We start from the raw sequence: 24,932 nt of genomic DNA on the forward strand, positions 1-24,932 counted from the left end.
ATGTGTGTAGACTGCAAGCAAATAATTCACCATTTTATAGATGGGGCTGAGCATCTGTGGATTCCGGGACCCATGTGGGGTCCTGGTACAATCCCTTGTGGATGCTGAGGGACGCCTGTAATTACCAATCCCAAGAGCCTGGGAGGAACACGGAGACATTTGTACAGAGTTGAATGTGGCCGCCCTCCGGGATAGAGTGTCGCCCGGCAGGGCCCAGTGTCTGCCCGGTTTATTTACAGATGAAGCTAAGCATCTCAAGTGCACACGCACTGCCGGAGGGACAAAACGAGATCGCGTTTAACTTCTTGAAAACTCTTTATAATAATGCAGGACAATTATATATAGCAAACGCCTTCAAAATTTAAACTCTTTAAACATTGACTTCTTCAGCATTAATACACACGAATGCTATTACAGGGGGTGAGGGGTGGGGGAGGGCAGGTTACAGCGTCCATAGGGGTCAGAGTTTCAACAGTGTTACTTATAAATTATATTACATCGATTTTATTTACTGATCTAGGCAGCCAGAGGATGGGAGGATATACAATGTGGGGTAAACACATTCATACCGGGGCGAGGAATGCTGGCAGAAGACACGGCTTTTTAACATTAAAAATGTATAAAGTATTTAGCAAAAGTTACAGAAAACAGACCAAACAAGCCAGTTTATTTTGTTAGAAAATTCCACGTTCATGGGGTTTGCTGATGTGCCCGTGTCTGTGGAGGGGCTGCCTCTGGTCATCTCTCCTAAGGGAAGGGAAGAGATGTGAATTTGGGGCCCCTGTCACCAAGGATAGCTGGTGTCCCTTTGAATGTCTGTCCCTGGGTCCACATGGTCTCCTGGAAGCCACGACTCCCAAAAGCCAGTCTGCTGCAGGTGGTGCTGGAAGGGAAGTGCCCCCACTGGACAAATGATATACACACCCTACAGGGGATGTGACTTCACTTCAGGTGATGGGACAAATGGGGCAGCAGAACCAGACCTGTGCTCTCCCCCTGGCCCAAAGGCATCCCTTTGGGTCCCCATGAGAACATCCCAATGCCCTGACCCTTCATTCACCACTGCAGTCTCATTGTCTCCAACCCAAAGCATCCACGTCCTCAAACACCACACAGGGAGTCTCCAGGGTCATTATCACAACCCCCTCCTCCTAGACACTCCAGCCTCTGGAAGGTTCAGGGAAATGCGCCTTGGGTTTGTCCTCTGTCATGCTCTCACCCTAACCTGCTGCCACAGTTGGCCCCTCACTTGCAGCAAAGCCCCAAGCAGAAATAATTCTCCTACAGATACTGAGAGTCCTCCTTGAAAAAATTCAACCCAGAAGTCTTGGCAGTGTAGAGCCTCAGCTTCCACCTTGGAACCCTGTGGGCTTAGACTTCCCAGCCTGACTTCCACCTGGCCTGGATCTGGGAATGTCTCCGGTTCCCTTGGAGGGGTGTCTGGTGCCTTCTGGGACTCACGTTTCACCACGCAGGGCATGGACACCAGCTGGAGCAGTGCTTACCTTGGGCGATGCACTCAGAGCCTGGCCTGGCTTTTGCTGGGTTTGGTCCTATCTCTGTTGCCATATGCAGAGTGGGCCAGGCTCAAAGGGACCACCAGCTGAGCAAAGCTCCAGCAATGGCAAAGACCACCAGAAGGTGGCCCAATCTCCATGCCTGTCCTGGCTCCTGGGAATAGACTCCAAGATACACTATCAAAGATTAGATGAGACCCAAAAGGTAATGACTTAGCTTCCTCTGGGGGTCCTAGGAGGAAGTACCCCATTCTTAACAGCTCATGAAACTCTTCATTTTAGCTCCACTTAAGTCTAAGTGGAGAAGTGCCAGGGCATGGCTCTCACAGGATCTTAGGCAACTCTATTTATGATGGTGCAGATAAGACCAAGATGAGGCATGACCACATGTCTAGGGTGTAAAATTGGAAGTGAGAAGGAAGGATCAATTCAAGAAGTCTGCAAGCCCATCTAGAATAAAGCATTCTAAGTTTGCAGATGAAGCAACAAATCCAGGAAAGGGTCATGGTGAGCTGAAGGGTCAGCCCCAGCCTTCTGGTCCATAAAACTTCTACTTGTCATTCACTGTTCCCAGTTTCCAGAAGGGAGTGGATCTATTGGCTGAGATGCAGAAGTGAAGGAAAGAGAGACCCTGCCGTCCTTTTGACCCCAATCTCTGGCTACTCTCTGGCCCACTGAACACCTAACATGAACTGAAAAAGAGAGTGTGAGTCCCAAGAAACACTTGTGGGTACAGCTGACATCTGGAGAAGGAGTTGGGGAGCCACTAGTAGGTGGCAAGTTAGAAGTGATCATGAAAACAAGTTGAATACCTGGGAGTGGGAACATCCAAGGCAAAAGACTCATGTTAAAAATAAAGAATGGATGTGGTATGCCCATGCAATGGAATACTACTTGGCAATGAAAAAGGACACACACACACACACACACACACACACACACACACACACACACACACACACATCATCATCATCATCATCATCATCATCATCATGGGTGACTCAAAAGTCTACACCACTCTGACCCCACCTCCATGACATTCTAGTAAAGGCAAAACTATAGGGTCAGAAAATTGATCAGGGTTACCAGGGGTGGATGGTGGGAAGATGGCATTGACTGAAAAGGAGCATAAAGTTCTCTGGAGTGATGGAAATATTATGTTGATTTTGGTGCTAGTTACAAGACTGTAAAAGTTTGTTGAAATTCATAGAACTGTAACTTCTAAAGAGTGAATTTTACGGAATGCCAACAATACCTCATCGACTCTGGAAAAAAGGTGGCGGCAGGGGGCCTTGCAGGGAAGGACTCGGGGGACAGGATGGTGTCCCAGCTAAGCAATCAGGCTGCTCATCTGTGCCCCATTTAGCATTTATAAAGTGCTCTTCCCTACCTGCGTGATCATGAGCAGGTCTTCAGGCGCCTGTTTAAACTCCTTGTCAAGGCTACTCACAGTTGGAAGTAAAATGACCTACACAAGCCAAGGTCTGGGATGGCCTCTTAATTTTATGGCTTGTATTTCCAAGAAATGGGTTTTGGCTCAGCCAAAGCTTTTATGTATCCATCCACTAATCCACTAATTGATTGGTTTTCACCAAGGGAATAGCAACAAACTCCTGGCTGGTGAGCTTGTGCTGTTCCTGTTTGCTTCAGCCATTTATCTGCTCTGACAAGCAGAGCAGAACTTCTCATTGCAGAAATCCTCCTTGGTCAACAGGGTGTTGGGTGGAGGTGGGGAGGAGGCCAGGTAGTTCCAGTGACAGCATCTCAGGGCCGCCGTTCACATGACTCACATGGCCCCAGCGTCGCAGTCAGTACTGATCAAAAGCACTAGACCAAACAAAGGGTAGCGAGTGGCCTTTCCTGCAGGTTGACATGGCGACTGACTCATTCTTGAACACCACTGTCTTAGAGGGTTTTCTGTCTTGTGTTAAAGCAGGTGTTCAGAGACAAACCTGTTCTCAGAAACTGAACCATGGACGTTTTCAAAAAGAGCCCACACTCACTTCCCCCCATGAACAAACCCTACCAAATCCACTCATTACCTAAGCACCAAAACGTAAACACAAACGGCAACCTGGGTAGTGTCCTTGCCACTCCGAAGTACACTTTGAGATGATTCTAGACTTCATCCTAACAGTGATTTCACCCAGAGGAGGCGGCTGCTAGTAAGAACAAGGGGCCTGGACTCTCGGCTCCAGCCCTGCTGTGGTTTCCCTGTGTCATTTCACAGTCCTCACTCGCTGTCCTGGGCCTTCACTCATCCTATGTGTAAGGCGAGGAGAGTTTAAAAGACCAACAAAAAACAGTCCTGTACTTGGGAGTCTGGACATGGGCTGTGAAGGTCTGCTGACCAGGTCATGAAGGTCTTATCCTGTGTCCCTTCTATGCACTAGGTTAACACTTCATGTTGAAGTTCCCACTATAATTAAACAATTGCAGTGGGTAGATGTGGAAAGGGTGCAATATCCTTATTTTCCAGAAAGGTCTAAACAGCTCCCTGTCTACGTGGGGAATAGAGGGGGCAGGATAGTGCTTACCTTACATGCAACTACAGTCCCGCCACTCAATGCCTGGCTAGTCCTAAGCATCTGCTGAATAAATGAATGAGTGAATGAATGAATGAATACAGCAAATCAGCACAACAGACAGGACCTCTGAAAGCCTAAATTCTGCAGCATACCTGCAGGTGCATGAGCATGCTGAGGTTGCTGGCCCATGGGGCCCTTGGGAAAGAGAGACGTCTACACAAAACAAGAGATTGTAGGCTTCCCTGATGACTGGGCCTTATCTTGTCCTCAGATTAGATCTTAGCACGTTGCCTGGCCTCAAGTAAGTGTCTGATAAAGGAATAAGAAGAAAAAAAAGGGTAAAGGAATTTTTTTAAGAGGCTAAGGAGAAGGAGGTGAGGAGATGAGGTCATGAAAACGATCTCAGAAAACTGACTAGCCCAGATGGGGCTAACTTGGTCCTGGAAGAGGCAAGAAAACTCACTCCATCCCAGGGGTGAATGGAGGGCTCTGGGATCCTCACATGAGAATAAGAACACACAGTCAATGAGCCACCTGCATGTGATGTATCTGTGTTAGTAACAAGGCTACTGGTTTGAATGCTTGAGAACCATCCACAAATCAGTTTACTGAGCCACGAAGCAATTCTCACTAGCACCCATTTTTACTAAGGAAACCAAGAAACAATCTCCTAAAATTGCTAACTGCTGCCATGGTCCTACCCCAGATCTGGAAGGACAACTCTTCACCCAGGGATAGATTCTACCAGGTTGACCTTCATGGCGGCAAAGGTTTTCATGCTGGTCTTTTTGGTGGAGATGTTTCAATAAGAAGAGACCAAGTTTGGCTCGCTTTAGTAATATTAGGGCCTCTTTCCAATATAAACCATGAGAGAGCAATTCCGACTCAACAAAAGAGGTACTAAAAGATCCAAGATGAAAGAGTCATCCGGGATGAGCACGTGAGACTAAGAGAAAGCCCAGGGAATTGTGCTCATAGAATTCTGCCCTCGTGGGAGATATACAGGACGATTCCAAAGTAACCAATGGGAAAGTCAAGGAAGATGGATTCTTGGGCCATGGGTTCCCGGCTGGAATCTGCCCCTCATTCGCTGGGTGACTTCCTGCAGGCTCTTCTCTCCTGCCAGCACCCTCCCTGCCATCCCAGGCTGATTCTCTGAGATGATGAGGTGGGATCCACAGGAAGCAATGAAGCTTCCCAAGTCACACCCAACCTAGACTTTCCTAGGAACTGGAAGATGGAGACAGTGGGGAGAGGTAGAGGGCCCTGGGACATGTAGAAGGAGCTGAGGCCAAGGGGGTGGGGCAGGACAACCTACTGTGGCCATAAGAGAGTCTGTGTACCTCAGTCCTGGCAGTCTAGGCAGTCCCAGCACCACAAGCAGATGGAGCCATCTGGGAGACAACAGAGACTTGCCTGATCCATCTCCCACATAGGACTGACCCAGGTCAGTAGAGCCCACGTTGGGAAGCCCAGGGTGGCCACCCCCCCCCAACACACACACACACACAGACCCAGCTGGCCCTCAGTGCCTGGCTGGCCTTGGAGATGAGCTGTCATTTCCATCCTGAAGCCTCTGAATGTTTGTGCAGTAGACCCAGTCCTGAGAACTTTGGAATGCTTCCTTCAATAAGCCTGGGAAGGAGTGGAGTGGGGGGGGGGGTAGGGCTGGGGGTTTCCTTGGGGAAGCAGTCGAGGGCTGGGGGATTGGGACTCCCAAGGAGACTTTATAGACAATGCCTGATCTGATGGGAAACGTGAGTCCATGCTCGGACTTGGGGCTAATTTGCCGAATGAGGTAGTTCCATCCTGATCTCCCCAGGCAGGGTTGATATGGGAAGACAGGAGTCAGGCTTCTTCCCAAGACACCTGGTGATGCAAAGTGGCCGAGAAAAGCCAGCTGCGGGCTCCCAGAACGCAACGGGAAAACAAAAAGGGAGTGTTGCAAAGGATTCTGGGTGAGGACTATGGGTCGAACGCAACTTCTAGCCACGGTTCTGATCCTGCTGCTTGGCTTAGAGACAGAGACCTCCCTCCCCTGAACCTACAAAGCTCTACAGACAAGGAGCCAGCTGGAAAAAGGGCCTTGGGGCTTCCAGGGGCACAAGCGTGTGGCAGCAACCCCCCTATGGAGCTCAGCAGGGACCGCCAAGTTCCAGCTTCAGCTTGTTCTCAGAGCTGCAAGCACAACATGGGAGTTGGGGGGCTTCGGCCTTGGAGACAAGGGCAAGGCTGCGGGTCCGTCTTCTTGGCCTGGGAATATGGGGGAGCCCCCAGCTGGGTTGCCTGGATTGCCCCTTGGGAATCACCAGTGCTCTCCCCACTCTTCAGGATGCCAGGAGTGTGGGTGGGAGGGCAGCTCCACTCAGCAACAGCCCCCCAATGGGAGCCGCCACCTCCGCTCTGTGGAACCCCCCAGTCCCTGTCCTCGGCAGAACCCCTGGGGCCACACATGCCCGCTAGATCTCCATGTCCACGGGGCGGATGTTGCCCGTCTTGTGCTCTCGGACCCACAGCTCTCTGTCTTTGGCTGGGTCCACTTTCCGGAGCAGCTGGTCCACAGGCTCGACTGTCTGCAAGGGACGGAGAAGGGGGGCACTGTCAGTTGGTGCTAGCTGGGGTGTCTCCTCCTAGCCATGCTGCTTTCACCTTAGTGCCTCATGGAGCAGCCTCTGGAGAAAGTTCTTGGCCTCAGGGGAGACCCATTTGAGGTGGTGAGGGCCATGAGAGAGAAGAGCCCAGAAGGGGACCCAAAAGTGCTCCTGGCCCTGCCGACCCCAACCCTGGATGAGGGCAGCTGGCCTTACAGGCTCGTGGTCCATGACCTCATCCTCTATGTGTGACCTCCAGAAAACAGGACGGTTGGAACTTTAGATACTTTGGATATTTCTGGAAGTTCCTGTTTGGTTTTCGGAAATTCACCAGGAGAGGCAATCGCCTCTCCAGCTATTTTAACTGGAATGGGCGTCCTTCTCCTCTAGGTAACAGGCTGTGTGCTAACCTAAGTCACACACCAGGGGTGACTTCGCGTGCTTGTCCAATGTTTCCAGGACACGCGAGTCCAATCCAGGAGGCCGCACAGGCTGGAGCACCTGCCTGGGGTCCCCCTTCAGGACAGATGCACGGCAGTGGCCACTTGAAGGGCCGGCACAGTGTCAGGAGGCTCTCCCCTGCCCTGTGTCCCCCGGGGGCCCCGCCGGGTGGGGAACTCACGCTTTGGTTGAACATGTCCGTCTCGTGCCGCAGCTGCGTGTACTGGCACAGGTGCTGCCGGATCATCTCCACCCTCTCCACCTCCAGCCGCTCCAGCTCCTGCAGGGGAGGGAAGACCAGCCACCCTGAGCGTGTCCCTCAGTCTGGGGGCCTTCCCACCAAGCAGGCCCCAGGCTACCGCAGACACAAAGCACACGTCACCACCCCATCTAACCTCTGGGGCCCAGCTCCCAGGGGTGAAGGTGACGATGACGCTAGCAGCCGGAATGATTTTATTTCCTGTGTGTCTGCCTTGCCCGGCACAGTGCCTTGAGCTTTACACGCGTGACTTAATGTTCTTCATTATAATTTTAAAAGAGAGGTTCTGAAATGACCCCCATTCTCCAAGTGAGAGCAGTAACGTCCCTCGCCCACAGCGACCCAGAATGAGGGGGTACAGGATTTGAACCAGGGTATGTGGTGCGCTTCATTGTGATTCTGCACCGATGGAGTTCCAGCCCTCGTCTCCTGATAGGGTGGAGCAACGGGACTCAGGTGGGAGCTTCCGAGACTCAAACCCTTGGGGCTTTGTTTCAGACCAGCCTCTACTCCTCGGCCGAACCCTGGTGCTCAGAGGCTGAGCAGAGGCCAGGCCCAGGGAGGCACAGAGGGCCAGGAATAGAGCGGACACCGTCAGAGGGTAGAATGGAAAGCGTTTGCCCTTTGGTTTCTAGATGGTTCGTGTCTTTGGAATTTAGGGGATCAGGCGGTTAGTCTGTGTACAACTAGGTCACCGCCCAGGTGATTAACTCGGAAGGGGGATAAAGCAGGGGGCTTAATTAGGAGATTAAACAGGAGGAAAACTAGGTCAGCGTCCCTGGTGGAGCTTCTAATCTGCTCTGGTGGGCTGTCACCTGGGAAGGCAGCCGGTGAGTCCTGCTGAGTGGACGGGGGTGGCTTCACACAGTGGGCTGAGCCGATGAGCACCGGGCACCCTCTCACCTGGTCCTACGGCCCAGCTACTACCGCACTTCACTGGCCCGCTCGGGCAGGCACTGGCCAGCAAGAACATGCTGCCCCTCTACCGGAAATACTCAGGAAAGCACCAGAGGGCCCCGCTGCCCTCTCCCCACACCTCTCTCATTCCCTGCACAGATGCCCCAACCTCACCCGTTCATAGACATCACAAGGGATCTCTTAGTAAGGGATCGACTGCCAAGGACCTGCAACTCTTGGGTGGGGGTATGTGCGGTGTGGAGGAGGGGGTGGTCACCCTTCCTATACCTTGGCTGTTTGACTTAAAGGGACCACTTTCCCCACGGTTGTGGGATTGCTGAGCTGACCCTGAGGACACAGCGATACCCAGCCTTGCCTGCATTCACAAATCCAGGAAGTGCCAGAGCAGGAGCTTGAATCCACCTGGATTGGTGGACTGAGGCCTTGATGCCAACACTGGGGTAGATGGAATGACCATCTCGATAGTCACCTCTACTCCCTGTCCCCAGTGCCCACTAACATCTGCTCAGGACTTCCTGGGCATCACACCCTGTACCATCATGCCCTGATGTCTCTGGGCACTCACCAACGTGGTGGTCACCATCTCTTCAAACCACTTGGACTGGGCCTGGTTGTAGAGGTCCACGCAGCGCATGAGGTCGTCTCCTGCAAGAGGTCAACAGTCACCATCATGCTCCATCCATCCTTGTTGTGGCTGCCCTTTCCTCTGCCCAGGCTCATGGTGGTCATCAGAATGTTGGCAGTCAGAAGAATGGGAAAACCAAGCAAAGGAGGGAAGGGGGCAACCCAGCAACGTGGGTTTCTAGGACCCCGACTAAGCCTAAGAAATGCTTCCTCCTCCGAAGGTGGCAGATGGATAAGCGAGCCCAGATTGGTTCAAACACGTGTCACCGACAATGCAGTATCAATTAGAATTAAGAAAGAGAAATCACATCCGTGTGTGTAGGCACACGCAGCAGGCGGTCATTCTAAAGCCCAAATGATGCATCTGATGGGTCCCGGCTCACTCGGTGTCACAGTACGGACACACACTGGAATGCTACATGCCAACTTCAGGAGAGCAGGGACTTCAGGAAACAGAAAGGGTGAGCAGGAGGGAATGACTTCTTCTATAGCATTTGATTTCATCAGAGAAAGATCTCACATAACCGTAACTATTAAATCTTCATGGCTAATATGTTACTTCCTGTAATTATATATATGTTTAAAACATTTACAATTATTGGGTTGTTGAAAAGTGATGATTGATTTCTGCATAGAAAAACAGAAAAAAAAAATCTCACGATTTTTCTGAGAAACCATAAAAAGAAAGCATAACTGCAGGGACCAGCAGATGGCATAATGGTTATTTTGCTGGACTCCCATGTAGTCAATCACGGTTCAAGTCCTGGACCTGGTGGCTTAAACTCACGGCTGGGGTGGGTGAGTGGGGGTGTGTGTATGCCCAAAAATCCTAAGAGGAGAACGGAGAAGAAGGGATAGTGGCATGGCCATACCCTCTGGGGGGTGATCTCTCACTTTCTGTGTCTTTTAGTCTCTCCAGTGAGCACACGTGCCCGACAACAAAATTCTCTCTCTCAAAAAACAAAAACAAAACCAACCAACCAACCAACCAACCAACCAACCAACTGTGAACATCACTGAGTATACCAGCACTCCAGAACCTTGCTATGTAAAATGCTGTCTGGCCCACCGTCACAGGTATCCCCTGGGAGCTGGCTAGAAATGCAGAGGCCCGAGATGGATCTGAGGCCTGCAGATGCAGGACACAGTTCCACATGTCCCTCCAGCACTGCCCACGCACAGCACTGCAGTGCACGGGCTCATCTAAATGTAGCTCCTGACCACCATGGCGACCACCATGGTGTCTAGTGAGAGGAAGGAGTCATGGTCTTTGCTTGTGATGGGAAAAGCTCTTGAGCCAACCCCAAAGTGAGCCGACTTATTCTAGTCGTTCCAGAGTAGATCCTCGTAATCTCGAAGTAGGGTTCAAGTGTAAATTCAAAGCGACTGTTGTAACTATATCACCCTTGCTCATGTGTATTCTCATAGGAAAGTAAAAGGAATCTTGGGGGAGTGATGGCCACATGACCCATGGCCTGGTTCTGCATCCCCCCTCCTTCACCCCATGAGTCTACCACTGGGGGAGCTGAGGCTGCACCCCACAAATGTTAAGCCTTGAGTGGCCGAGCCCAAGTCAGGGGTTTTGTTCATTTTGTTCTTGGTCCTAGGTCAACAATTGGTCCGTGATCACAGGAGACACTGAATTGAGGAAAAGAAAGTGGACTACAAATGCAATTTCATCTAGCGCTCAGGCCTGCCCAAGGGCACGGTCAGGATGTTAGCCTACAAATGTACAGTGTGAGGCGCGGCCTGGTGACGCAGTTGGTAGTGAACTGAGCAGCTGTGCTGGAAGCCACGTGGCTGACCACGGGTTCAGGTCCCCCACCCAGTCGGCCTGAAACAGGCCAGTGCACGCACACCCAGGATCCCAACAAGCTGGTCTGGGGAAGGGGGACTGTGGCACAGCAAAATCTGTCTAGTGTGCTTCTCTCCCTCATGCACGGGCATGTGCTATCACAAACAAAAGAAAGACACTTTAAAAAGTAAAAGAAAAAAATCTTCAATATGAAACTCCCAGGATCTGTCGATCCTGATTTCAAACGCATGCTTCAGGAACTTCCATAGCATCAGGAAACAGAGTAGGCGAAGAAGGGGCAGTTTTCTCTCAGTAGTAGCTCATGGGTTGGAGACTGGACTCTTCCGAACCGTAATGACTGAGAACGTGGGTTCTAGAACGAATGCCTGGGTCACCCTAGCGCCACTCCCTCAGCTGCATGATCTTGGTTGTCACTTAACCTGCCTGTGCCTCAGTGCCAGCCCCTGGAAAAAGGGGATGATCATGATACCTTCTAGCTCTGTGGCAAAGACCTAAATATCAAAACCAAACCAAACCAGGGACCAGCAGTTAGCATAATGGCTATGTCGTTGGACTCCCATGTAGTCGACCGTGGTTCGCATCCTGGACCCGGTGGCTTAAAACTCACGCCGGGCGCATGTGCGTGCATGCCCAAGATCCCGAGAGGAGAATGGAGGAGAAGGGATTGCGGTGTGGCCATCCCCCCTTGGGGGGGGGTGATTTCTCACTTTCTGTCTCTCTCTGTCTCTCTGGCGGGTACACGCGCCCTATGGCAAAAACCTCTCCAAAAAGAAAAAAAAACCCAAACACAGTAACAAAGCCCTTGCCAGTGCAAGGGTAAAGATCTTTGAGACACTCTTGGCCCGAAGATGACATCAAACTCAAATACTAAAGTATCTTGAAAATGAAAGACCAATCAGAACGTGTGGGATATGGCTAGAACACTGGTGTGAGAAAAAATAAATATCTGCTGGGCTGAATATTTCATTACTAAGGAAATAAACACTTGAAACGAAAAATTGTAATTAAATTGTAAGTAAGAAAAACAAAACAAAACATGTGGACCAGCCTGTGACCTGGTTGGTAAGGAGCTGAATCCCATGAGGCTGACTCTGTGGTTCTAGTCCTGGACCTGGCTGCTTGAAGAACATGCCAAGTTGGGTGTGCCCCAAATCCCGAAAGAAGAAACAGAGAAGGGATTGTGGAGTGGCCATGCCTCATGGGGCGTGCGCTTGCTCGCTCGCTCTCTCTCTCTCTCCCCTCCTCCTCCCCTCCCTTCTTTCTCACTCTCTCCAGAGAGCACACACCCTCTGGCGAATTTTAAAAAAAATCATGAAAAGGTGATGCTCTTCTAAGTCAGTCCCAAAACCTTAAGGAGTCCATCCTAAAGGACTTGCTACATAGACAAATGGCAACAAAAAACAGACAAATGAACAGAAAAGAGAAAATTAAAAAAGGCCAAAGAATAACACTAAAAGGTCAGTGGCAACTGAAGAAAAGTATTCGCAACTGAAATGGCAAAGGGTCAATCTCCCTAATATGTAAAGAATCCATAACCCGTCATTCAACGAAAAAACGGGGAGAAGTTATGAGTTAACCAGTTCACAGAAAAACATCAGAAGTGATTTGTAAGTGTTTTTAAATGCTCAACCAACCATGCATTTTTATAGAGAAATGCATTTTCGTATTTTTATGCAAATTGGAAACGAAGTATTTCTCCCAGATCCCAGTGATTTCAAATCTTGGTAACACACAAAGCTGACAAGCACTCAGGGGACCTTGATAGATGCTATTGGTGGGTACCCTCTCGGTTTTTCTTCTTCTCCTTCTTCTTCTTTTTTTGGGGGGGAGAGGTTTTTGCTATAGAGCGCATGCACTCACCAGAAAGTCAGAGACAGAGAGACAGAAAGCCAGAAATCCCCCCCAGGGGGGATGGCCATGCCGCAATCCCTTCTCCTCCATTCTCCTCTCGGGATCTTGGGCACGCACGCACATGTGCCTGTTGCGAGTTTAAGCCACTGGGCCCGGGACTCAAACCCCAGTCGACTACATGGGAGTCCAGCGATGTGGCCATTACGCCATCTGCTGGTCCTGGTGAATACCCTTTCTGGAAAGCGATTTGGAAAAAGGCATCAAAATGAATGAAACTGGGGGCTGGGTGCTGGCACGATGACAAAAATACCATGTCTGAGGGGCTGACCCACATGGGAAGGTTCTGAGCTCACGTCTGGAGGCCTCCCTGAGTACACTGAGCACACATGTGCCCATGATCTGGGACTGGCTGGGGTGGGGGTATGGTGGTATCAAGATCCTTTTGAGGTAGTGTCTCTTTCTCTGTCTCTGTCTCTGTCTCTCTCATTTATAAAATAAACATTTAAAAAATGAATACAACCCTCTGACTATATTTCCTGCATAGGCAGACTGGCCCTTTTGCTCAGAAGTACAGTTACAATAATGCAGCATTTCTGGCATTGACACACACTCTGAATCAGTCCCAAAGTCCTAAAAGTCAGCTGGGAAATGATGAAATAAATCTGGATGTAATCCTCCAATACTGACATTGGTCAACCATTTAAAAATGTGATGTGAGGACCAGCAGGTGGCTTGGCGTTTAAGGTGCTGGATTCTCACAAGGCTCACCATGGTTCGAGTCTCAGACCTGGTGGCTTGAAAATCATGCCAGGCTTGTATGCATGTGTGCCTAAAATCCCAGGAGGAGAATGGAGGAGAAAGGGATTGTGGCGTGGCTATCACCCCTGGGAGCTGACTTCTCCCTTTCCCTCTCTCTGATGCGTGCATGCACCCTATGGCAAAAACCTAGAAAATAAACCCCAAGTTCGACATGCATCATGGAGGGAGAAATAGATTTATAGGTAATGAAATAAAGCTATTTCCGAGGTATGTTAATGAATTAAAATTTAATTCAGAACAGAGAGTATAATATGATCCAATTTGTATAAATTTAAATACTACTTAAAAAAAACACTAGGAAGTGTTGCTGGTGATTATTTCTGGCAAACAATATTTTATATTCTTGCGTGTTGATTAAAACATCTTGCCATGGTCCAATATTGTTCTTGCTCTGTGATCTCTGTAAATAATTTAATTAATTAAAAATTTCAAATCATTTAAATAATTGAATATTAATTAATATTTGAGTAAATTAAATGATTAAATAATTTAGAGTTGCAAATTTAACAATTAAACTAATTTAAACATGCCTCTTTTCTAAGCCCCCCTCCCTTCTCCCGATCAATATGCAATGCCCTCTGCTTCTGGATCCAGTAACTTATTTATCGTCTGCATATGAGATGCTATTCTTACGTCACATTATTTTTGCTGGCTTACTGTTTTGAGATATTTTGCTATAGAGCACATGTGCTTGCCAGAGAGATAGAGAAAGTGAGAAATCACCTCCCATTGGGGATAGCCACACCGCAATCCCTTCTCCTCTGTTCTCCTCTTGGGATCTGGGGCACACACACGCAAGGGTGTGAGTCCCAGGCTACCAGGCCCAAGATTTGAACCAGAGTTGGCCACGTGGGAGTCTAGTGCTTTAACCACTATGCCACCTGCTGACCTTGCTTACTAACTTCTATCCCACCTTATTTCAAAATGTCTGTAGTTGATTGCTTCATTCTATCATAAAAGTCATTGTAATTGGTTTATCAGCAGTTGAGGTGAAAGGGACCTAGAGACCATTTAACCCCTAATCTTACAGCACATATATATACATTCTCCTCTCGGGATCTTGGGCACACACGCACACGTGCCCAGCGTGAGTTTAAGCCACCGGGTCCGGGACTCAAACTGCAGTCGACTACATGGGAGCCCAGTGACATAGCCATTATGCCAACTGCTGGTCCCAAGCACACATCCCCCCCACCCCCTGAGACATTTATTTAGAAATTGAAAGGGAATAAATACTTAACACACGTTTTAATTCCAGGACAAAAGCCATTATCCTTGAGGTGGTAAAAGTTGGCTCCATTTAGAACTGGTTACTGACTTTCACTGGCTCTAACTGGCCTTTCTCCCTGCTCCTTGTGCGTTAGCTAACGTTAACCACTAGGTGGAAGCAGAGACCACCTCACTGGGGGACTCTTTCAGAGAGAGTCTGCAACCTGTTCATTTCATTATACAAAAGGGCCTCCGTTAGGGCAGGAGCCCATCTGCACAGGTGAGCCTTCAGAGCATCACCCCCTGGGGAGCAGGGCGGCTTGGGTGGTCAGTGAGGTTTGAACTTTTTTTTTTTTGGAGAGATTTTCACTGTAGGGCGCGTGCGCTCGCCAGACAGAGAGAGACATAGAGACAGAAAGCGAGAAATCCCCCCCCCGGGGGGATGGTCACGCCGCAATCCCTTCTCCTCCATTCTCCTCTCGGGATCTTGGGCACACACGCACACGCGCCCGGCGTGAGTTTTAAGCCACGGGGTCCGGGACACGAACCGCGGTCGACTACGTGGGAGTCCAGCGACATAGCCGTTACGCTAACTGCTGGTTCCCTGAACTTTTTTTTTAAATGTACTTTTTTGTTCCAAAAGCAAGAGAGAGGAGAGAGAGGGACAGAGAGAGAGATGAACAGCACTCCAGCAGGGTCCCAAGTGTGATCCACCCCCAGCTTCGGCCAGCCCTGGAGCAGGGGCATGCATGTGTCCAGGGCGCTCAGGGAGGTCTCGAGACACAACCCTGGGACCTTCCCGGGGTCAGCCTCACGCTGTCACTGCCAGCTTCGGCTGTGCGGGAGGGCGCCCGCACTCACCGGCCTGGGTGGACTTCCTCCGCGCCTTCTTGATGTCCTCCTCCGTCTTGTTGCTCAGCTTGATCTCCAGCTGCTGGGTCTTCATCTCCAGGTCTCTCTGCCGCTCTGTGAGGGCCTTCCGGGCCTGGGGGTCCAAGGACGAGAAGCTGTTCAGAAAGCTCAGAGCCGGGGGACCGCGTGGGCCTGCACCGGCACTGCTCTCGGCCAAAGTCTAACGTCTCCCTGCTGGTGGAGACGATGTCCGAGGGGCTCAGGGGCCAGGCAGCCGAGTGACGTGCAGACACTGCACCATGCCTCATCCCTCTCTCCCAGCTCTTCTGCACCTGGCCCATGGCGTCTCTCAGGCCACGTCTCACTAGGATGTGTGCATCGCCTGGTGGCCCTGGGCAGTGCTACGATCACCGTCTGTCGGCCACAAAGGCCATCTGGGTCACCCCCAGCAATGCAGCAGGCTGGCAGTGGCAGCCGCCCCACTCCGGAGCAGGAAGACCACCGCCACCCTGCTCCCCTCACACATGCTCTCCCCCTCAGTCCTCGTTGTGGCCTGTCCTCCTGGCCCCCATCGGCAGCTGCAGAGCCCCTCGGTGGAGGCAGCTGGCCAGGTCTAAGGTGCCCACAAGGGTACACGGCCCTCCCTCCTCCTCTCTAAGGCCATGGAGCCTGGCCCTGGGAAGCACTCGCTTCCCTCCAGGTCCTGCCACTGGCAGCTCCTCCCAGGTTGGATCAGCGTCCACAAAGACAAGGGTTCCTCAGCCTCGTGGGCCCATTGTGTCCCCACTGCAGTGTGGCCTCTCCTGGCTCCCCGGGCCCTCTGGGCAGTCATCCGAGCAACCCAGGCAAGCAGCTGCCACTGCCCTCCAGGTGGTGGCGGTTCTCAGGTGTAGGCGCGAGGCGCAGGCGTCCCCCCAAGGCACCGCAGGGGGCAGAGGTGCCACCAGGCACACAGAGCCACTGCAGGCTCCAGACCCACCCCTTCCGGCCCCGGGTCCCGCCCCTGCCGGGCATCCTGGCCTCTCACCTTCTCCACCGAGGCGTAGCGGCTGGCGAGCTGCTTGCGGAGGTCGGCGATGTGGTGGTCGCACTTCTTCATGTCTTTCTTGAAGTTCTCGCGGAAGTTCATCAAGGGCTTCTCCACCTCGCTGTGAAGCTGTCAAGGGGAGTGAAGAGACACACTCAGGACCCAGGGCATGAGCTGTGAGCGGTGGAGTGGGGAGAATGACCCCTCACGTCTGCCCTGCAGGCACGAAGGGGCTGTTGCCTTTTTGTTACGCTTCTTTTTTGTTTTGTTTTGTTTTGTTTTGTTTTTTGCTATAGGGCACGAGAAAAAGAGACAGAGACAGAAAATGAGACAGAAAATGAGAAATCACCCCCCAGGGGGATGGCCACACCGCAATCCCTTCTCCTCCATTCTCCTCTTGGATCTTGGGCACACACGCACACGCGCCCGGCGTGAGTTTAAGCCGCCGAGTCCAGGACTCAAACCATGGCTGACTACTTGGGAGTCCAGCGAGGTAACCATTACACCATGCATTGGTCCCAGGGCTGTTCCCTAACGGGTCTGGGACTCACAGGAAGATTAGGGACAAGTGGCCACTTATCGGGTCTTATTTGGCAAATCACCTTAGTGAGGTAGGTGCCACCCAGAGTCCCTGTCGCAGGGAAGAAGGGTTAGCCTAGGGCAGGCCCATGCCGATCAGCGAGCTCCTCCCTCCTCTACAGCCCACAGCTTCCTGTGAGCCCTGCTCAGGTATCTGGCTCTTACGTTCCAAACTGCGAGCTTCCGAGGGGCATTACCCATGTCGCCCATCAGCGTCCCCAAGCACTGAGCACGGTCACCGCTCCGTGCAGCTCAGTACCTGTGGTAGAACGGTGCCATTTAATCGGGCGGTCTCAGCTAAGTGCTGTTAAACCTACATTCCAGCTGCTGAGAATGTAAGGAGGAGCTGAAGCTGGCCCCCATCTCCAGGGACCCACGGGGCAACTCCCCAGGGCCTGCTGGAACCTCACAAGGGCAGCTCTCCCGGCTGCTCCCATGAGAGTTTCTGGGCTGGATGGAGATGCAGCATCGCTTCACAGGGTCTCCCCTTGTAATCTGAGGGCCAGGTCAGAGAAAGAGCTCTATGCTTTTCTTTTTAAAATGTCTTTCTGAGACCAGCAGTTAGTGTAATGGCTATGTCGCTGGACTCCCATGTAGTCGACCGCGGTTTGCGTCCCAGACCTGGTGGCTTAAAACTCACGCCGGGCGCATGTGCATGCATGCCCAAGATCCCGAGAGGAGAATGGAGGAGAAGGGATTGCGGCATGGCCATCCCCCCTGGGGGGGGTGATTTCTCGCTTTCTGTCTGTCTCTCTCTGTCTGTCTGGCGAGTGCATGCGCCCTATAGCAAAAACCTCTCCAAAAAAAAAAAAAAAGTCTCTCCTTTCCCTCTTTCCTTTCATCCTTCTGTCTTTCCTGAGCAAGAGACAGAAATAGAGATTACTTCCAGCAGGGTCCAGATGCCACGGCCCAGCCTCAGCCTCAGGAAGCCCTGGGTGAGTGCATATGCCTCCCCAGCGTGTTCACAGAAGTCTCCGGATGTGAACCTTGAGCCTTCCCAAGTGGTGGGCCTCACACTGTGTCTTACCGTCACTGTCACTGTACCGTCCGGCCCCTGGGTTTGTGCTCTGAGAGGAGTGGGGTGAAGTGGCTTTTCAAGCTTGTCCCTTCTCTGTCATTCCTGCCTTGTTTCCACCTTTTTTTGAGGTTTTTGTCAGAGGGCACGTGCGCTCATCAGAGAGAGACTGAGAGGGGAAGTGAGAGATCACCCTGCGGGGGATGGCCATGCTGGAATCCCTTCTCCATTCTCCTCCTAGGACGTTGCCCAGTGTGATTTTTCAAGCCACCAGGTCTGGGACTCGAACTGTGGTTGGCCATATGGGGAGTCCAGCACCTTAATCGCCATGCCATCTGCTGGCCCTTCATCCATTTTGAAAGAACTGTGTCTTCGACTCAGCTTCATGGAGCCTACTCCTCTAGTGAAGCTTCCTACAACCCACTGCCTCGGCCCCCCAGAGCCCCCAACTCAGCCTCCACCCATCCCAGAAGTCCCTCTGGGAGACACAGCTCGACTCCCCCGACAGGACAGACTGTGACGGCTCCCGTCCCTGCTCAAGCTGAAAAGTCTTTTTCTCTGGACGCCGAGGACTCAGGAGTTTCTGTTCTCATCAGCCCGCTCACACATGACTGTGAACTCCGAGAGGGCAGGACAGGTGTCCTTGTCTACTTGTAGAGAGAGTGACAGCTCTTCAGAGCCCTCTCCCTGGGTGACAAGAAGACAGCACTGGTGCTGACGCCCTTTGAGGACAGAGAGCTGGCCATCTGAATGCCCCTCTCCGGTGTTGGCTCTGAGTGTCCCTAATGCTCACTGAGCCCCTGGAACTGGTGCGGAGGAGAACAGCCCCACCTGGTGGCGGTTTGTATGATACTGCAAAGTGGATACGGGAACCCTGATCCCACCTCAGGTGAGGTGCTGGCTAAGTAACCCCTGCATAACTTGGGGAGCAGGGCCTGATGGGAGTCTGAAGGTCACTCAGCCTCAGCCTCAATACCCTGAGGTTTCTCCTCAATACCCTGGCAAAGCAAGTGACTGCCAGACTTCAGTGTCCCTGGGAGTGACCTGGGGAAACTTAGCAACATTCAAGATTCCTGGGCCCGGACCCCAGGTCCTGAGGTCGGGGGAAGGGCAGATGAACCTAGGAGTGCACCTAAAGGCTTTCCCCAAATTCCACTGCCATTTTGAAAACATAATGCTACCTCTGCCAGAGGTGACTGGGTTCCACAGATGAAGACTCGTGCGTTCTCCAACTCCCTATATGGGGCGGGGGGGGGGGGGTCTTAGGAAAGTTCATGGAAAATGTGTATTATGAAAAAAGTACGGGGTCAGGTGGTGGCTGCCACTAGCCTCCTAGGGGGCAGGTCCTGGGCTTGTGAGGACTTCCCTGGGCCTCCCAGGCCCGCTAAAACTGGGGGTGGATTGTGGCAAGACCCTATAGGGGTGCCTCTGCCCCATCTCTGTCTCTCTTAGGGAAGAAATACACAATTAAACTTTTTAAAAAGCTGTGGTTTTCAGTTTTGGGATTTTGTTTTTTGTTTGGGTTCGGGACCAAAATAAACTCATACTTTCAAAGTCCCCTCCTATATATGAAGTACTTTTTAGAGCAGCATTATTTTCTGGAAAAAAGATGGCATGGTGTCCCTTAATCCTCCTTCGTAACTTGCGTGCTCTCTGTCGAAGCAGGAGTCAGTCACCCTGAGCCTCTTGGGCTGGCGCGTCTTGGACCAGATGGGCCAGGCCACGAGAACCCACCCACTGCCCTTTCTGCAACTCCTGCTGTTCTTGCCTCTTTCCTCCCTCCCCTCCCACGTCACACATCAGAAGAGAATAAGAGTTATTCAACTTGGGAGGAGTTTCAGTGACTGTCTCATTAGTGTTTTTCTTTTCCTCTTTTTAAAAAAAACTTTTGCCAGGGGGTGCATGCACTCACCAGAGAAAGACAGACAGACAGAGAGAGAGAGAGAGGCACCCACCGCGAGGCACCGTTACATTGCAGTCCCTTCTTGCATCTTGTCCGTATTTCAGGATTTGGGCTGGGCATGCACATGCACTCAGCATGTCTTCCAAACTGCCAGGTCTGGGACTTGAACCACATGGCTGGCCATGTAGGACCCAGCTGCCTTAAACTGGCCTGCTGGTTCAGTAGTTTTCAAATGGGTGGCTAAGACGTGTGAAGTCAATTTAGTGAGCCAGGACCAATTCTTTGGTGAGAATAGAGCAGACTGCAGACCAGGTAATATCAGAGCTCCTCCCGGGTAAGAGGATGAATACCATTTCCTGAAGCATTCGTATTGGTGACGTATGCGTGTGAATTTGTGGGTGGGGAGTGGTCCCGTGGTGTGTGGACCTACGTGTCTTCTGGGCGACCATGTAAAACATATTCCTGTGGGTCACAATCAAATACGACCCAAGTTGCTGGCTGGATCCCTGAGGACCCTGGGCACACATGTACATGGGATCTAGGGCTGGCTGAAGCTAGGGATTGGTCGTGACATCTAGGCTCTGTTAGGGATGCTCTCTCCCTCTCATGGAAGAAACATACTTTAAAAAAAAAAAAAAGAAAGAAAAGAAAGAAACAAGTCCCTGTGATTTACAGGCCACTGATGAGAAGACGAAGGCCCCATCAGAAGGGAAGGTGTGGGGATCAAGGTCCCTGTTGCTCAGCCCTGCCTCCCCGCGCCCCCCCAAAGCTGAGTCCTCTGAGCTCTGGGACCCTGGGCTCTGACTTCTCTCTGGCCCTTCTCATTGGAGAAATGCAGATGCCACCCCACACGGCAGGTGAGCAAAGCAGGAGAGATGCACCCTGCTCACAGCCGTCTGGAACAGAGGTCCCCACTCCTGAGGCCATGGACAGGCACTGGTCTGTGGGCTGTTAGGAACCGTGCGCACAGCAGAAAGTGAGTGATGGGAGGGTGAGCAAAGCCTCCCCTGTATTTACAGCCGCTCCCCAGTGCTCACGTCACTGCCTGAGCTCCACCTCCTGCCAGACCAGCGGTGGCGTCAGATTGTCATAGGAGCGTGACCCCTACTGTAAACCTACTGATAGACTGTACACGCTCATAAAACTTGCCCTTTTCTGGTCCATGGAAAAACAGTCTTCCATGAACCTGGTCCCTGGTGCCAAACACATTACAGATGGCTGATCTAGAACATTCTGCCACCTGTTGCAAACTCTAAACCAGAGGTTCCCAATCCTGGGGCCACTGACCAGTTCCGGAGGTACAGCCATACACCCATGAGAGTGGCAATAAATGTGATGCTCGTGAATCATCCAGAAACCATCCCTCCACCCTGGCACATGGAGAAGTCATCGTCCACGAAACCTGTCACTGGTGCCCAAAAGGTTGGGGACGGCTGCTCTAAAGAGCTGAGAACCAAGGACCCTGCTCTGGGCGGAAACGACACCAGCATTCCCAGGACCCAGCAGCAGGGACCTTGCAGAGGCTGACAGGGCTGGCACCGGGCCCCACTGCACCACAGGGACGGACCGCCCGCCCCTTCGCCAGTCCATGGAGGTCTCTGCGCTGCTGGGTGGACGACGGAAGGGAGACGTGGAGGGAGCCACTCATGACCTGCGGCTGAAGAACCACCTGCTGCTTTGCATGCAAGGCAGGAGCGAGAGCAGTTCACGGCTCCCTTCTCTGCTGGGGCTGAGTGGCAATTTCCCTGTGAAGTGCTTCCGTGAGCCAGGAGTTCTCACTCACGTCTGGGTGCCACCTCTATCCCAGGCCCCACCACCTTTAGACGCGGGAGCTGGTGACTGCACATTCTTCCTCCCACCCCAGCTCTTCATCGGGCTCCTTTGCAGGCCTGAGCCACTCGGGTTGCTCATTCTGGCCCTTTGCATGCAGATCCCCATCATGGGGTGGGGTGGGAGACCTGAGTACAATGACGGGTGCTCGTCCTCTGAGAGTGCACATCCCTCGGGACCCCCAAAGCAGGACGCGGCGCTTGCAGAAGAGCTAGGACCAGTGAGTGCTGACTGTGGGAGCCTGGGAAGCAGCCATGCCTTCTGGGGATGCTACCTTCAAATAATAAAGATGGCAGGCTTGGAGAGTCCAAGGCCTTGACCCAAGTGTCCTCTCAGTCTGCTGTGTACCACCAAGGACAGTGCGGGGAGCAGAGAGAGGAGAAGCGAGGCTAGAGTCCCCAGGATGGTGCCAATCTCAAGGGTCTCTCTTCCTTTAAAAGACAATCATGCCTGGGGCCAGCCGATGGCATGGTGGTTAGGGTAGCTAGATCCTACATGGCTGACTGCACAGTTCGAGTCCCAGACCCTGTGGCTTGAAAAAACATTCTGGGTGTGTGTGGGTGTGTACCCAAAAACCCTGACAAGAGGAGGAGGAGGAGGAGAAGGGATGGTGGTGTGGCCATCTCCCATGAGGGATGCTTTCTCAATCTCACTCTCCCCTGGTCTCTGTCTCTCTGGTGGGCACATGTGCCCTCTAATGAATTAAAAAAAAAATTGGCAAGCATACTAATGGACAGCGCTATCAGTCATGCACACTTTAGTATGAATTATTTCACTGGCATATGATGTTTATTTCTATTACCTAAAAGGTAGCTGAAAGCCTGAGAAGGAATCTGGAGCTAGGAGCCAGGGGGTAGGGACATGAGGGTCAGGGAAAATCTTGAGAGACAGTAGACCTGAAAAGGCTGGGTATGGGAGGGTCTAGTCAGAGGGCACCATCCATCCATTACCTCTGAAAATATTTATTAAGCATCGCCTGTATGCCAGGCACCAGCCTGAGCACCGAGGGTAGAGTGAACAGGACAGAAACCTCTCTGTCCTGAAGCAAGTCCTGGGTCGGTGGCTTCAGAAGCAAATGAAAGGGGCAACTATCTGCTTTGAAATGTTTTAACCATGGGCAATAAAAAAAAAAAAAAATCCAACATCTATCCTTTTGGTTAGGGTCAGTATTTTCCAACACTGAGGAGACATACACTAGGCTAACCTGTTTCTTTGAAAGCCCAGCAGAGAGAGAGTGGGGTTCCCACATTTGGGCTTGACCTGAGAAACCTAGAGGTTCTTCCTTCACCCCACCGAGGTGTGCAGACTCCAGCTCACACTCGTTCCCAAGAGCTGAATGTTTAGTAATTTTGTGAGTTGATTGTTAAACACCGCCATTATTAAAAATTCAATGACATAAACTTACAGTTAAGTAAATACATTAAAAATGGGGCTAGACAGCAGTGTAATGAGAATGCATTGCTCTGCGGGGCTGAGCCCACAAAGGAAGCTGTCAGGTCTGAGGACCTCCCTAAACACAGGGGGCATGTACATATCTGTGATCTGGCCCTGGCTGAGGCCGGGGCTGGACCCTATAAGGGGGTGCTGTCCCTTTTGTTCATAGAAGAAGTAAATAAATAAACTCGATTCTTAAAAAATCATGAAAAGTAACACATACTCAGCACTTACCACTTCCTAACTCTATTATATATGTCTATTATTCCGAACTGGTCATTTATGCCTTTGTAGCTGCAGGGTGAGAACACTATCTAATGGTGTACCGCTCAGCATCTCTTCCCAACTCTCTGTATTCAGTGACTTCCTGTTTGTAGCTTGAAATTTACACCACAGAAATTGGCCAACGCTACACACTGGAGAGACCGTTGTTAACCATTTATCAGCCCAGAGAGACCCAGAAGGGCTGCAGGGAGAAGTTACCTTGGCGGAGAACTTGAGGTGAACTTCTGCCTCGTCTGCAAGGCTCTTCTTCACCTGGGCCCACGCTTCTCCCAGGGAGCTGTAAAACAATGGAGATCGTCAGACTCAGGGACCCTGGAGAGAGCTGCCCCAACCTCAGGTCTGACGTCACGGCTCCTCCTGAGGTGGGAAGGTGGGTCTCAACTTCATGTCTGAGGCAGGACACGCAGACCTAACACACAAGCTTCCGACTTGAGTAAGGCAGATGCCAGGTTCAAAACAAACACAAGCATCGCATTTCAACCCCCAAGGCCCGATGAGCCACCAAAGCCAAGGTGGGCTAGCCTTAGCCTGGAGCTAGGAGAAGGGACTGCAGCCTCGGCCCAGTGGCTGGGAGATAGCCAGGAACCCAGAGGCTCACGAGGACCGGGCAAGGTGCAAGAAGCTGGTGGGTGTAGCCCCAAACCTCCGCTGCAGTGGGGGGGGGGGTCTTAAGACCAGGCCAGAGACTATCCCAGAAACCTTCCCATCAGCCCTGTTTGCTGATGAGGAGCGCGAATACCTGCTGGAAAATCGAGGAAGGAATACAGAACTCTTCCCAGGGAGAAGTCCTTCTTGGGTGGAAGGTACCGCAGCCCTGCGCGCAGGTGAACCCCCAGGTGCTGACTCCCTGTGGGTCAGGGGGCCTCTTGGGCGCCGCTCACAGCAGGGGGGGCCTGTGCTGCTTAGGGTGGGCTGGCGGCTTCGCTGGACTAAGGAGTGCCTGGAGACCAGGTCAAGCATCACCCCGGGTGGGTCTGCCGGCCACTTCCAGAGGAGATGACACGCGAGCCTGAGTGGCCCAGGCGGGAAGACCCACCCTCAGTGTGGGTGGGCTCGTCCACTCCACAGGCGCCCGGAGAGAATAATCAGGGAAGATGGATGGGCGTCTTTGGATGGCGTGGGTCGACTTCTGCTGCCTCGGACTTTAGAACTCCTGGCTTTCAACCTCACACCGGACCTGGTCTCGTTCCCTGCCCCTGCGTCCTCTGGACGTGGACTGCGCCCCATGACCAGCATCCCAGTCTCTGGCCTGTAGGGCAGTCACTGTGGGACTTCATAGCCACGGGAGCAAATTCGCCAGGAAACCCCGTCCTGTCTACCGCCCCCTAGTGGTCCTGTCTCCGCAGAGACCGTAATGCACTCCCATCATCACGCTCAGGGTCAAGGCTCCCCTCGAGGGCTCAGTCTGGATCGCCAGCCCAGAGCCGCCACAGC

General features: G+C 52.0%; 1 protein-coding gene across 7 annotated transcripts in view; it reads right to left on the reverse strand.

The window, feature by feature from the left end:
• Positions 1–296: 296 nt before the first annotated feature.
• The window catches only part of GAS7 (growth arrest specific 7), a 317,655-nt gene continuing 293,019 nt past the window's right edge, over positions 297–24,932 (reverse strand). For 6 of the 7 annotated variants that reach the window (XM_006156410.2, XM_027774916.1, XM_006156411.2 and 3 more), the window contains 6 exons: positions 23,697–23,775; positions 16,453–16,581; positions 15,435–15,558; positions 8,820–8,899; positions 7,259–7,357; positions 297–6,618 (listed from right to left, as the gene is read on the reverse strand). In XM_006156410.2, the coding sequence (XP_006156472.1) occupies positions 6,505–6,618; positions 7,259–7,357; positions 8,820–8,899; positions 15,435–15,558; positions 16,453–16,581; positions 23,697–23,775 (625 nt within the window). In that variant the 3' untranslated portion in view covers positions 297–6,504. Of the gene's footprint in view, positions 6,619–7,258; positions 7,358–8,819; positions 8,900–13,665; positions 13,765–15,434; positions 15,559–16,452; positions 16,582–23,696; positions 23,776–24,932 lie in introns of those variants that run through there. The other variant, XM_027774914.1, reaches the window with a different exon arrangement.

Source organism: Tupaia chinensis, unplaced genomic scaffold, assembly GCF_000334495.1.
Source record: "Tupaia chinensis unplaced genomic scaffold, TupChi_1.0 Scaffold000493_1, whole genome shotgun sequence".
NCBI lineage: Eukaryota > Metazoa > Chordata > Mammalia > Scandentia > Tupaiidae > Tupaia > Tupaia belangeri.